We start from the raw sequence: 15,033 nt of genomic DNA on the forward strand, positions 1-15,033 counted from the left end.
ACAGACAGAGAAAGAGAGCGACAGACAGAGAAAGAGAGCGACAGACAGAGAAAGAGAGCGACAGACAGAGAAAGAGAGCGACAGACAGAGAAAGAGAGCGACAGACAGAGAAAGAGAGCGACAGACAGAGAAATAGAGCGACAGACAGAGAAAGAGAGCGACAGACAGAGAAAGAGAGCGACAGACAGAGAAAGAGAGCGACAGACAGAGAAAGAGAGCGACAGACAGAGAAAGAGAGCGACAGACAGAGAAAGAGAGCGACAGACAGAGAAAGAGAGCGACAGACAGAGAAAGAGAGCGACAGACAGAGAAAGAGAGCGACAGACAGAGAAAGAGAGCGACAGACAGAGAAAGAGAGCGACAGACAGAGAAAGAGAGCGACAGACAGAGAAAGAGAGCGACAGACAGAGAAAGAGAGCGACAGACAGATAAAGAGAGCGACAGACAGAGAAAGAGAGCGACATACAGAGAAAGAGAGCGACAGACAGAGAAAGAGAGCGACAGACAGAGAAAGAGAGCGACAGACAGAGAAAGAGAGCGACATACAGAGAAAGAGAGCGACAGACAGAGAAAGAGAGCGACAGAGACAGAGAAAGAGAGCGACAGACGGAGAAAGAGAGCGACAGACGGAGAAAGAGAGCGACAGACGGAGAAAGAGAGCGACAGACGGAGAAAGAGAGCGACAGAGACAGAGAAAGAGAGCGACAGAGACAGAGAAAGAGAGCGACAGAGACAGAGAAAGAGAGCGACAGAGACAGAGAAAGAGAGCGACAGAGACAGAGAAAGAGAGCGACAGAGACAGAGAAAGAGAGCGACAGAGACAGAAAAAGAGAGCGACAGAGACAGAGAAAGAGAGCGACAGACAGAGAAAGAGAGCGACAGACAGAGAAAGAGAGCGACAGACAGAAAGAGAGCGACAGACAGAGAAAGAGAGCGACATACAGAGAAAGAGAGCGACATACAGAGAAAGAGAGCGACATACAGAGAAAGAGAGCGACATACAGAGAAAGAGAGCGACAGACAGAAAGAGAGCGACAGACAGAAAGAGAGCGACAGACAGAAAGAGAGCGACAGACAGAAAGAGAGCGACAGACAGAAAGAGAGCGACAGACAGAAAGAGAGCGACAGACAGGGAAAGAGAGCGACAGACAGAGAAAGAGAGCGACAGACAGAGAAAGAGAGCGACAGATAGAGAAAGAGAGCGACAGACAGAGAAAGAGAGCGACAGACAGAGAAAGAGAGCGACAGACAGAGAAAGAGAGCGACAGACAGAGAATGAGAGAGACAGACAGAGAAAGAGAGAGACAGACAGAGAAAGAGAGCGACAGACAGAGAAAGAGAGTGACAGAGACAGAGAAAGAGAGCGACAGAGACAGAGAAAGAGAGCGACAGAGACAGAGAAAGAGAGCGACAGAGACAGAGAAAGAGAGCGACAGAGACAGAGAAAGAGAGCGACAGAGACAGAGAAAGAGAGCGACAGAGACAGAGAAAGAGAGCGACAGAGACAGAGAAAGAGAGCGACAGAGACAGAGAAAGAGAGCGACAGAGACAGAGAAAGAGAGCGACAGAGACAGAGAAAGAGAGCGACAGACAGAGAAAGAGAGCGACAGACAGAGAAAGAGAGCGACAGACAGAGAAAGAGAGCGACAGACAGAGAAAGAGAGCGACAGACAGAGAAAGAGAGCGACAGACAGAAAGAGAGCGACAGACAGAGAAAGAGAGCGACATACAGAGAAAGAGAGCGACAGACAGAGAAAGAGAGCGACAGACAGAGAAAGAGAGCGACAGACAGAGAAAGAGAGCGACAGACAGAGAAAGAGAGCGACAGACAGAGAAAGAGAGCGACAGACAGAGAAAGAGAGCGACAGACAGAGAAAGAGAGCGACAGACAGAGAAAGAGAGCGACAGACAGAGAAAGAGAGCGACAGACAGAGAAAGAGAGCGACAGACAGAGAAAGAGAGCGACAGACAGAGAAAGAGAGCGACAGACAGAGAAAGAGAGCGACAGACAGAGAAAGAGAGCGACAGACAGAGAAAGAGAGCGACAGACAGAGAAAGAGAGCGACAGACAGAGAAAGAGAGCGACAGACAGAGAAAGAGAGAGACAGACAGAGAAAGAGAGCGACAGACAGAGAAAGAGAGCGACAGACAGAGAAAGAGAGCGACAGACAGAGAAAGAGAGCGACAGACAGAGAAAGAGAGCGACAGACAGAGAAAGAGAGCGACAGACAGAGAAAGAGAGCGACAGACAGAGAAAGAGAGCGACAGACAGAGAAAGAGAGCGACAGACAGAGAAAGAGAGCGACAGACAGAGAAAGAGAGCGACAGACAGAGAAAGAGAGCGACAGACAGAGAAAGAGAGCGACAGACAGAGAAAGAGAGCGACAGACAGAGAAAGAGAGCGACAGACAGAGAAAGAGAGCGACAGACAGAGAAAGAGAGCGACAGACAGAGAAAGAGAGCGACAGACAGAGAAAGAGAGCGACAGACAGAGAAAGAGAGCGACAGGCATAGAAAGAGAGCGACAGGCATAGAAAGAGAGCGACAGACAGAGAAAGAGAGCGACAGACAGAGAAAGAGAGCGACAGACAGAGAAAGAGAGCGACAGACAGAGAAAGAGAGCGACAGACAGAGAAAGAGAGCGACAGACAGAGAAAGAGAGCGACAGACAGAGAAAGAGAGCGACAGACAGAGAAAGAGAGCGACAGACAGAGAAAGAGAGCGACAGACAGAGAAAGAGAGCGACAGACAGAGAGAGGGGGAGAGAGAGAGAGGGAGGGAGAGAAAGAGACAGACAGACATAGACAGAGACAGAGTGAGACAGAGACAGAAACTCAGGCATTTGGCTCTGCCACATTTATTAACCAAGTTACAAGTGGTATCTCAATATTACAAAATCAGAAGGCTGAGTATATCTTTGATAGTTTGCATATTGAATGAATAGTAGTCACCTTTAGTATGTGTGTGTTGTCACACAACATGAAAGAAAGGCAAACTTTAAAATCCCAAATGCCACATTTCATTTGTGTGGTTTGTCATAATTTCCCAGTCCCTGATGCAGCACAAATATATGAGCACCTTCATGAGCCCCAGTCATTGCCTGGGATTACAAAGTGCGTCATGCATGCAGCAATTACCTGTTACAATACCAAACGACCAGGCAGAGGTGACATTTACCTCAAACAAAAGCAAACAGTATGTATAATAGGGATAAACTAGTAGCACTGAGAATTGCAAAAATGTCAGATCTCATAAAATAATTGCAAATGGCGAGGCCAATAATGAGGGTATACAATAAACTATAACCAAGTATTGGGGATTAAGATGCTCCATTCAAGTGGAATGTTTTTTGCCTTTGTGCTTATGAGCAATAAATGTAATCAGCGAGAAGCAAGGGGTTGTCAAAATAAAAGTTTGCTTTATGAATAAGCCCTGGATGGTTTTCAAAATGCTGCAATTATATAATCAGATCAGATCAGCTTAAAAGTTTGGCAATGATGCATAGGCAAGCAAAATATGCTTACATTCTGTTCAATACATGCTCTCCCCATTAGCAAGGTAGATTATATGCTCTCCCTGTCATCCAATGCTCAGTTTGGGCATTGAGGGGCATTCATGGGTCGGCAAGTAATTGTCGTTATATTGAAACTATAATAATGGTTGATATCACATACCCAATAACAGTTGTACAATTACTAAACAGTTATAATTTTCCAGAGAAAATAAATTGAGACGACAGATCAAAATGTGTATAAATAATGAGGGAATGTGGAAAACAAGTCAAGATGTAAAACCTTCTCAATCCTTTGAGTACGGGATTTTTCTTTGGATAAAAATACCCCCGGTTTGAGTACGGGATTTTTCTTTGGATAAAAATACCCCCGGTACGGGATTAATTTGGCATTTTGGTACCGGAATGCAACCAAGTACTGACGATCTATTTATAGGTATAGTCGATGACGTGTAGTAACGTCATCCGTACACAAAACTTTTTCGCGGGTTGCGGCACTGGACGTCATCCGTACTCAAAGGGTTAAATAAAGGGAATGAAAAGACTGAAAAGGTTGTAGAATATTGCTTCAAAATTATTGCAAGTTTTAAATTATTTAAAAACTAAATATATATATATATATAAATCATTGAGTGAGTAATACCTCATTCACACTGTGAAGGAGTGCCATGACGAAGTGGAAGTGGAAGAACTGGAATTGAAGGAGAGTTGAGGAAATTGAGGGAGTTGAGGGAATTAGAGGAAGTGGAAGAGTTAGAGGAAGAGGAAGACAAAGTGCAAGAGGAAGAGAAAGTGGAAGAGGAAGTGCAAGACAAAGTAGAAGAGGAATTCGAAGAGGAAGTGGAAGATGAAGTGCAAGAGGAAGACAAAGTGCAAGTGGAAGACAAAGTGCAAGAGGAAGACAAAGTGCAAGATTAAGTGAAAGAGGAAGTGGAAGAGGAAGAGCAAGATGAAGTGGAAGAGCAATATGAAGTGAAAGAGCAAGACGAAGTGGAAGACAAAAACTAAGTGGAAGACAAAAACTAAGTGGAAGACAAAAACTAAGTGGAAGACAAAAGCTAAGTGGAAGACAAAAACTAAGTGGAAGACAAAAACTAAGTGGAAGACAAAAACTAAGTGGAGGACAAAAAGTACGTGGAAGACAAAAACTAAGTGGAAGACAAAAACTAAGTGGAAGACAAAAACTAAGTGGAAGACAAAAACTAAGTGGAAGACATAGACGAAGTGGAAGACAAAGACGAAGTGGAAGACAAAGACGAAGTGGAAGACAAAGACGAAGTGGAAGACAAAGACGAAGTGGAAGACAAAGACGAAGTGGAAGACAAAGACGAAGTGGAAGACAAAGACGAAGATGCCAAAGTATTTGACTTGTGCTCAATTTCTCCTGGATCCGAATCAGATAGCAATAAAAAAAAAAACACAATATGCAATTTCTACACAACAAAGCACTAGTGGTAAATACGATCAATAAAGAAGATAGCTGTCAAAATTTCGTTACAAATTATCGGGTTAAGCAGTATATTGATACTTTTGGCACAGTTTTAATCAGGTATATCTATGCTTTGATATTAAACGAACGTCTATTCTTTTGGATTTCATAAAGTTTGAGGCTAGATGATAAAGTAAAAGGGTAAAATGACAAACCAGGAAGAATGGATGAGTATGAAGTCATGACGTCCGCTGACATAGCTGGAAACACGATGCCATACGGCTCTATAAAGAATGGATGGACGATCATTTTGCATGACGTGATAGTGACATTTAACGATTCTCCACCTCCACGTTGAAGGTGTGGTTTAGGGTAAGGAGGTGGGCATTAGGGGCAAAGGTGGCAAAGTGAGAATGGTTAGAAAAGTGGTGTGAACAAGACATAAGAGATCATGCTTTGTCAACCCAACCAAACGATTAAACTAGAAGATCACCAATCATGAACTGTCAATTTTAGGTAACAATAAATGAATATGAATGATTGTTTTAAGGCCATTTTCCCCGCTAGAGCGGGGGTTAGCCTTGCGGGCCCCATGACAATCATGGTTCCCTGTTTGAGGCAATGTTTTTATGGCCGGATGCCCTTCCTGACGCCAACCCTTGGTCACGCTCTTACGATGCGCAGGGATACGGTGTACCTATTCTAAATCGGGGTACACACCGGGATAATTCATCCCAGCAAGCTGGTACTCAATTTGCCAAACTCGGGAGGATGACAGGCTGAGTCAACCCCCCTGGTGTTAATTCAGCGATCGACCAGGGTCAGTGATCGACCATGACGATCACAAGTACATATGGGCAGGGTGCACCCCGAAGTGGAGATCGGTTTCTGAGGTTTGGGACATGGAATGTGGGGACAATGACAGGGAGATCAGGAGAAGTGGTGGAAGTATTGGTCAGAAGAAGAGTGGACATATGTTGTGTGCAAGAGACGAGATGGAAGGGAAGTGGTGTGAGAATGGTGAAGGGTAGGCAGGGACAGAAATACAAGTTTGTGTGGCAAGGGTGCCCGGAGGGCATGAATGGTGTTGGTGTCCTGTTTTCTGAGGAGTTTGTAGACAGTGTGGTGAGTGTGACTAGAGTGAGTGATAGGTTGATGATGGTGAAAATGATGATTGGAAAGCTCTTGGTGAACGTCATCTCGGGATATGCTCCGCAGGTTGGTCGAAGCGATGAAGAGAAGGACAAGTTCTGGTGTGCGATAGAGAAGCTGATGGAAAACGTGAAAGATGAGGAAGTTGTTGTGGTGGGAGGAGACCTGAATGGACATGTGGGAAGGAGTATGGATGGTTTTGAGGGAGTTCATGGGGGTTATGGATATGGTGTGAGAAATGGAGAAGGTGAAAGGATTTTGGAGTTTGCTGATGGAGCTGATTTGTTGATTTGTAATACTCAGTTCCAGAAAGAGGACAATAAGCTTGTTACATACACGTCAGGTGGGTCGACGACAACCGTTGACTACCTGATGGTGTGTCGGCGAGATAGGGGGCACCTCCGGGACACAAAGGTGATCCCGGGGGAGGAGGCTGTTTCACAGCACCACTTGGTTGTCTGCGACATAAGGGTGAAAGGTGCGAGGAGAGCTCGGCGGGTGAAGTACCAACCGAGAATGAAGGTGTGGAGGTTGAAAGAGGTGACAGTAAGGGAGGCATTAAAAGAGAGGCTGAGTAGGGTAGAGGATGATGTGGTTGAGCTTGAAAGTGGTTGGATGTCAATGAAAGCTAGTCTGTTGGGAGCCGTTGGTGAGGTATGTGGATGGACAAAAGGACCATCGAGGCACTCGGAAACATGGTGGTGGGATGTTGAGGTTGGAAAGAGGATTGACGAGAAGAGGAAGAAGTTCAAAGAGTGGCAGAAGGCGAAGGGTACGGGAGCAGAAACAGCAGAGCATGAAAGTTATAAGGCAGCCAGGAAGGCTGCAAAGAAAGAGGTAGCAAAGGCGCAGGAGGCATGTAGGAAAATGTTCGGAGAACGCTTGGATTCGGAAGAGGGTCAGAAAGCAGTATTCAGGATTGCAAAGCAGATAGCGAAAGAGAGGTGTGATGTGATGGGGGTGAGTTGCTTGAAGGATGAAGTGGGACAAATCGTTGTCGACCCAGATGGAATTAAAGGAAGATGGAAAAGATATATGGAAATGCTGTTGAATACAGAGAATGAATGGGATGGCAACATAGAGAGTAACCCAGTTTTAGGACCGGCAGAGAAGATAACTGAGAAGGAAGTTGAGGAAGCGATAAAAGCAATGAAGAGTGGAAAAGCGGGAGGGCCGACGGGAGTTGTGGGAGATATGTTGAAGGCAGCAGGAAGTTGGGGTGTGAAGAGAATGACAGAGATCTGTAATTTGGTGGTGAAAGAAGGCCGCATTCCAGTGGATTGGGAACTGAGTACCCTCGTCCCTCTATACAAGGGGAAAGGTGACCCTCTGGAGTGTGGCTCGTACCGAGCGATAAAGTTATTGGAGCATGGAATGAAGGTATTGGAAAGGGTGTTGGAGAGGAGGATAAGGAAGAAAGTGAAGATCGACGAAATGCAGTTTGGATTTATGCCAGGAAGAGGAACGACAGATGCGCTTTTCATTGTGAGGCAGTTGCAGGAGAAGTACATGGATAAGAGGTAGAAGTTGTTTTTTGGGTTTGTTGATCTGGAGAAAGCATTCGATAGGGTTCCACGCAAAGTATTGACATGGGCATTGAGGAAGTTAGGAGTGGAGGAATGGTTGATCAGAGTAGTGATGGCAATGTACAAAAGAGCACGCACAGCTGTAAGGACGAAGGACGGGAACAGTGGTGAGTTTGAGGTGAAGGTGGGAGTGCATCAGGGGTCGGTACTAAGTCCACTACTATTTGTAGCTGTGATGGAGGTGCTGGCTCAGACCGTAAAGGAGGGTTTACCGTGGGAGTTGTTGTATGCAGATGATCTGGTGTTGATTGCGGAAAGTATGGATGGACTGAAGGAAAAGATGAACAAGTGGAAGGAATGTATGGAGACAAAAGGTCTGAAGGTGAATATCGGAAAGACAAAGGTGATGGCAAGTGGTAAAGCATGTGGTGAGGTGGAAAGAACTGGGAAGTGGCCCTGTGCTGTGTGTAGGAAGGGTGTCGGAGTGAACTCCATTCAGTGTACAATGTGCGCTGAGTGGGTTCATCAAAAATGTAGTGGTCTGAGAGGGTCATTAACCAGTGTGGCAGCTACATTCAAATGTAAGGTGTGCACAGAGGGAGCTGCAGATGGAGGAAATGTTGAGTTGGATCTTGGAGACGGCGTGAAGCTGGAAGGTGTGAAAACATTTTGCTACCTCGGAGACATGCTGAATGGAGAAGGTGGATCAGACTCGGCAACGGTTGCTCGAGTGAGATGTGCATGGAAGAAGTTTCGGGAACTGAGTGGCGTGCTGATGAGGAGGAGAGTGTCGCTGAAGCTGAAGGGAAAGGTGTATGCTGCATGTGTGAGAAGTGTTATGATTTATGGGAGCGAGACATGGGTAATGAACGTAGAGCAGCAACGAAGGCTGGAAAGGGTGGAAATGCGAATGGTTCGATGGATGTGCGGAGTATCGTTGAGAGAGAGGAAGACAAATGATGAATTGCGAAAGATGATGGGAATATTGCCTGTGATTGATGCTGTGAAGAGGAACAGGTTGAGATGGTTTGGTCATGTATTGAGGAAGGATGAAAGTGACTGGTTGAGAAGAGTGATGGAAGTTAATGTAGAAGGAAGTAGAGGACGGGGAAGACCGAGAAAGACTTGGCTAAAGATGGTGGAAGAAGAAATGCGGGCAAGGGGGTTAACAAGGAGAGATGCAGAAAATAGGGCAAAATGGAGAAGATTGTCATGGGGACCGCAAGGCTAACCCCCGCTCTAGCAGGGAACATGGCCTTAAAATGCATGTTGTTGTTGTTGTTGACCAGGATTCGAACCCAGGATCCTAGGATCCCAAACCGGCACCCTAACCGCTAAGCCAACACCAGGCTGTCAATTTTAGGTAACAACCGAAAAATAATGGATATAAAGTTTTTCCAAAATCAACCTTCACAAATATAGACTTGCTGGACACAATCACATCTGCCTGTTATTAAATCCCCAAAATTAAACCTTTGGTTTACCTGTTGGCCAACTTTTCCTGTACAACTGTCATCTTTTGTTGCATGCACAACAAAATGTCTATCGTGTGCATCCAGGTGTAAACTAAGCATTCGTTAATCTATATTCTAGCTGTGACTTGAGAGAGCAGGCTGAACAGTGAGCACATACAATTAGTTGCCTCCGCCGCCAAAGGTGGACGGAAGTTATGTATTCACAAGTTTGTTTATTACTTGTGAATAAGGAAGATTCACAAGTATATTGGTTTGTCTGGTATGGTATTGTCTGTCTGTATATCACCTACAGGTCGAAATTTTACTCCAATCTTCACGAGACAACCACCTGGTAGAGGTAGTCATAAGCGAGAAGTCTATTGGTTTTAAGGTCAATATATAAAAATATCAAGGTCACATAAATCGTCAATCTTCATCCGATTCAACACACACACACACACACACACACACACACACACACACACACACACACACACACACACACACACACACACACACACACACACACACACACACACACACACACCTTATTGTGCTTTGTAAATACGTGCTCACTTTATTTGGTAAACGGTTTGTTTCCATTCTGCCCATTTCGTCTCCTCCTACCCATTGGGTCAATTTAGTGTGCAAGATGAGATAGGCGGGAAGTTCTGCCACTCCGAATTCATGTTAAATAGATGAATGTGAACTGAAGGTATGTGCCCCAAATGGCAACGCCAACCCAATGGAGAGGTAACGCATTTGCAAAATAGTGAAGACACTGCCAGGTTTGACGGTATCAATCGGCATCCGTAGTTGCTTGCAAACCCAACAGGCTGTAAACTAATCCATATGATATTTAGCATGAGATTTCAAAAAGTTGTGGACGAGTGACAACAAAACTAGGCAGAAGAGTTGGTTAAGTGACAAAAACAAGCAGATTCGAATTTGGTTGAGGTCCGGATTCAGATCCGGCCCATCAGTGGGATACAAAATGTAAACAGTTCACAGTTACTTGGCTTGAGTGATTTCTAGTTACTTGGCTAAAATAATTTTGCCAAGTATGTTGGTCTGTAGCAGCTGTTTGTTGCAAGTTTTTTTTGTTACAGTTTTCAAGCAACCACCCAAGAACAGCAACAACACATTTTTTGGTCAGGATCCAAATCCGGATGGAAATTTTAAAAGTGATTCTTCGCCGTTGAGAGATCTGGCCAAAAACAATACATAGCATGATATCTCAAAGAGTTATGGATGGATACGGATGAAAGTTGGTGGACAGGTTGGGTTTGCAACAAGGAAGAGTTAATTCGATTTTGCTGAAGATCCAAATACAGATACAGATACGAGAAATAAGTTTTCAAGTGACTGTTCATCTCAGAGATGGGGCTAAAAACGATATAGCAAGATTTCTCAAAAAATAATGTATGGATTCAGACGAAACTTGGTGGACAGGTTGGGTGCATGACAAGGACAAATTGATTAGATTTTGGTGAGTCAAACTGATCCCGACACTAGAATTTGTAAAGTGATTCTTCACAATTGAGAGATTGGGCCAAAATGATATGCAGTATATAATAATATTTCAAAACGTTGTGACCGGATTATGACAAAACTTGGTGGATGAGTTGGGTAGGTGAGAAGAACAAGCCAATGAGATTTGGGTTAAGGTCCACATACAGATCCAGCCCATCAGTGGGATACAAAACAAACTGTTTAGCCTGGTGAAGGTATGCACTCTACCAAGTGCCATTATAGTGAGCCTGTCCCCTGCAAAGCTGGAGATGGGGAATTGTAATCAGTTGTGTGTGTGTGTGTGTGTGTGTGTGTGTGTGTGTGTGTGTGTGTGTGTGTGTGTGCGTGTCTGTCTGTCCGGGCTGTACTTTTTTTTTTTTGAACACCATTTGAGCTATTGTCAAATGAAATTTTTTGTCTAAAGGTCAAAGGTCAGCGTCACATAAAATCATAAATTTTCATCCAATTGACCGGAAATTTAAATTTACCATTTGAGTTTGGTCATCAAATGTTCAACAAAGCTTTATCTATCTATAATTCCACTAATCTCTGTCTGTGTGTGTGTATGCGACCGCTGTTTCTCGACAACTACCGGTCCGATATACTTGAAACTTGCCAGGTATATTGCTGGGGACCCGAGGATGTGCCTTTTCAAGGTTTCATATTAATCGGACAATTACTTACCGAGCTATGTCCAAAAAACGATTCGACCAATCAGAGAGCAGCGAGCTATCGCGTGTGCCGAACGTGGCGAACACACTCTGCCTCGGACGGCACATTTGAGAGCGTATTCATTTATTTCACGTTGGCAAACTATGTTGCCGCTATGTTGGCGTTAAACTATGTTTTAAAACTAATTAAAACCATTTCATGTAAATAGAGGGGGGGGGATTGTCACTGTACTCGCAAGCCGTTCGCCGTTCGCTTTGGCGTTGCGAATGAACCAAAACATTTCATGGACCAAACCATTTCATGTAAAGCGTTCGCCGTTCGCTTTGGCGTTGCGAATGGACCAAAACATTTCATGGACCAAACCATTTCATGTAAATAGAGGGGGGGGATATAATTTTAGATATATATATAGTACGGGCATGCCCTAGTAATGACAATATGAAGAGGGAACATTAATAATTTTGTAAAAAGGGCAAAAGGTCAAAGGTTAGCATTACATAAAATTGTCAATTTTCATTCAATTGACCTCAAATTTTAAGAATTTGCATATTCAGCTACTGAATTGGTTCACCAATCAAAAGCTAGAAGCTGATTGTTTTTTTCAGATCAAAAGGTCAAAGGTCAAGGATGCATAAAATCACCAATTTTCACCCAATTGATCTGATATTCAAAGAATTTGCATATTGGGTCACAGAATTGGTTCGCCAATCAAAAGCGAGAAACCGACTGTTTTTTGGTTTTTTTTATATCTAAAGCTCAAAAGATCAAGGCTGAATAAATCATCAATTTTAATTTTGTATTTCTTTAAAAAAAGAAACTGTTTTCGTTTGTTTGAGCATATGGAAGAAGAAGAAGAAAAAGAAGAAGAAGAAGAGGAAGCAGAAGAAGCCAACAACATCTGAATACAAACTGACACGGACGGGCTTTGCATTTTCAGATGCTTTCTAGTTTATTTTGGAATTCCAATGCTGAATGATACTATAGTTTATTTTCAAATACCCCAAAAAATTATTTTATAATCAATCCTTTAATCTATTTTAAAGGAGCCACACGTATTGAACCTCAGCATAATTTTGTATTTTACCAAATAGCACTTTCATGACACCAAGCTGAATAAGGAACATTTGTCAGCGCTGAAAATACATTGTGAACAGAAGCCGGCATTGGTTGTTTTTTTTGTTTTTTTGTTACTCAGAAACCAAAAATTAATATTCAAAAGATGAACAAACAAACAGACAAACACCCACAAGCAAAAAGGAACATCTGGGAACCAAACTGAAAAACGTTCCATCAAAAAATTGCAAACATTGTAAAAACTTCAACTTGCTTTGGACAATTGTAATAATGGTTCAGCTTTCTCACGTGCAAATCAAGCAGGCAACTCTACTTTTTTTCAAATAAGGCAAAAAGGCAAATTTATGAAGGCTACTCACCGGCCAAGCATAGTGTTCGGGTGGGCTGTAAAAACACTGGGATCCACAATGAAACGCGTGTCGTCTACAATTAGCGAAACACGCTCCTGCCCTCTCATGCCTCGTGCACCTTCCGCGACCACAACAGTTAGTTCCTCTTTGGTACCCATGTTCCCTGAGGCTTTGCCCAAACTTCTGCCGTCTCCAGCACTCAGTGAACCACGACTCAGTCTGGGGCTGGAAGGCCGTGAAAGACGACCACCGTCACTGTGTCGCTCTAAAGAGTGAGAAAAGAAGGGTGAGAAGAGAACAAAGTAGTTACTATATAATTATATATATATTTGTTGACACAAGGAAACAATTGAGAATCCAAAATTCAACAACAGAAAAGTTTGCCTACAACAGAAAACTTTCCAACAAGACTATGCTAACAATGCAAAGCCTCGCCGGGGTATTATATTACAGTAGATATGTGAAAGTGGGAACTCATGTCGACCCATATAGACACAGATTGCAAAAGCCTCTCCAGGCATAGAACTGGTGAGGCCAACGAGAATTGAAAATTGCCTGATTCCTCCAATACAGACAGGTTTATACATTTGTATTGTCAAGTTTGTTGCATCCTTCCATGGTCAGGAAAGAATAAATATATAAGCACGTTGGAGAAAGCACTGGTAGCTTGTTGAAGAAACATTCAAAAAGTTTTTTCAAAATTGTAATGGAATGCACAAATCATACATTCAAGTCTCTTTGAACTACAGTAGTTGCAAGATGTATAATTCATCGTAACAATAATTAATCAATGAGCTAAGGTTAGCACAACAGTGGAATAGAATACCACCATGGGAATGATGGGAGAATGGCAGGCTGATTGAACAAAGTTGTGTGAAGTCATCGGGTTGTTTGCTAGCTACTGCAAACAGAAACAAGAAAAAGAGCAATCAGAGATTGCAAACCCTTGCCAGGATGTATTTGCAGTGGTTTTTAAGGCTTTTGTGTTAAAACAAATATGGCGGCCAAACCACGTGACCGATGACTTCATCATTATTATTTTATCTCCACCAATTTATTCCGAGATTATGCTCAAGGAATTTCATCTTGATCGGATGACGTCATAATGGAGGCACCTATGACATCATCATTCACAGATGTTATACCACATGGAGAGTTCTTTACAATGAGCCATGTCTCAATTTTTTCTATTCAGCACTGTTGGAGATATAGAGGCGGTGCAAAGTTTTTCAGTTTTTCCAAGATGGCGGCCGAACCACGTGACATATGACGTCATAATTATTTAAAAAAATTATACAGGTGGAGTTGCACCTAGGGTGAAAATTTCCTGTCAATCGGACCGGTTGCAGAGAAAATCATATTTATTCTGTGCGGACAAACAGACAGACAGACAAACAAATGGACTCAAATGCAATACCCTCTTCTCAGGTGAGGGTAATTAGGTTGCACACACTTTACGTAAAAGCAACACAATTTGTACAGCAGTGTAACCTCTGAGGTATGAGGTCACTCACTGGCTGTGAGTTCTTGGATTACAAAGTGACTTCCGACAGCCAAGAACGAAGGTGCAAGGCATATGGATTATGGATTATGTTAGCCAGACCTCAAATAAGCATCCATGCCATTCATCACTTTCCCAAAAAAAATAAAAATCAGTGATATCTAGGAATGACCAAAAGAATATAGAAAGTGTGCTCCAACATGAAAGTACGACATGATAGCACCCTTCACAGATGACTATTCCTTTACCAGTTTCAAAAACACATTTGCAACAAGTGCTACAAAATGGTCAAAACTAGTGATGTATTGAAAACAGTACAAGCAAGAGCCAAGGACAAAAGAAAAACTGTCCTTAAAACAATACCTTTAGAGACTTTTTCAAAATAGGGAAGAGGTAAGGAGTAATACATGCTAATTGGAATATTTAGTTTATGCAAATATGATGCGCATGTTCAAAAGAGCACACCTGCCAGATGGTGCTCAATTGTAGAGTTGGTCTGCTCTTTTGTGAGCCTCAACTCTGAATTTAAAGGGGAACTTTTATGAAATTGGACACATAGGATTACTCACTCAATATAAAAAGTTTTTTTCCCCCCACTTTGCAGCCCTCAATGTGGAAATGCACCATCAAGCTAAAATATAATACGTTTATGGGGGGAGGTGAGAGAATACTGTAGGAAAGGTAGGATTGCATAGGAATAGTATGGACCCTGTGACATGTAGTTGCATTTCGATGTAATAAGTAGGGAAAATGTAGCTTATGGTTGTGCTTAAATGTGTACCATACGGAGGGTTGTGCCATGTTAATTAGTATTAGGGCTTAAGGTTAATTTCCCATTCGTAATAACTCCTA

At 43.1% G+C, this 15,033-nt stretch overlaps 1 protein-coding gene across 14 annotated transcripts in view; it reads right to left on the reverse strand.

The window, feature by feature from the left end:
* Window positions 1–15,033, reverse strand: part of BTBD10 (BTB domain containing 10) — a 94,742-nt gene that overhangs the window by 29,847 nt on the left and 49,862 nt on the right. For all 14 annotated transcript variants that reach the window (XM_078774040.1, XM_068114312.2, XM_078774071.1 and 11 more), the window contains one exon: window positions 12,690–12,945. In XM_078774040.1, coding sequence (XP_078630166.1) covers window positions 12,690–12,945 — 256 coding nt within the window. The remainder of the gene's footprint in view (window positions 1–12,689; window positions 12,946–15,033) is intronic.

This window comes from Myxine glutinosa, chromosome 1 (genome assembly GCF_964187855.1).
Source record: "Myxine glutinosa chromosome 1, kmMyxGlut1.1, whole genome shotgun sequence".
Classification (NCBI taxonomy): Eukaryota; Metazoa; Chordata; class Myxini; order Myxiniformes; family Myxinidae; genus Myxine; species Myxine glutinosa.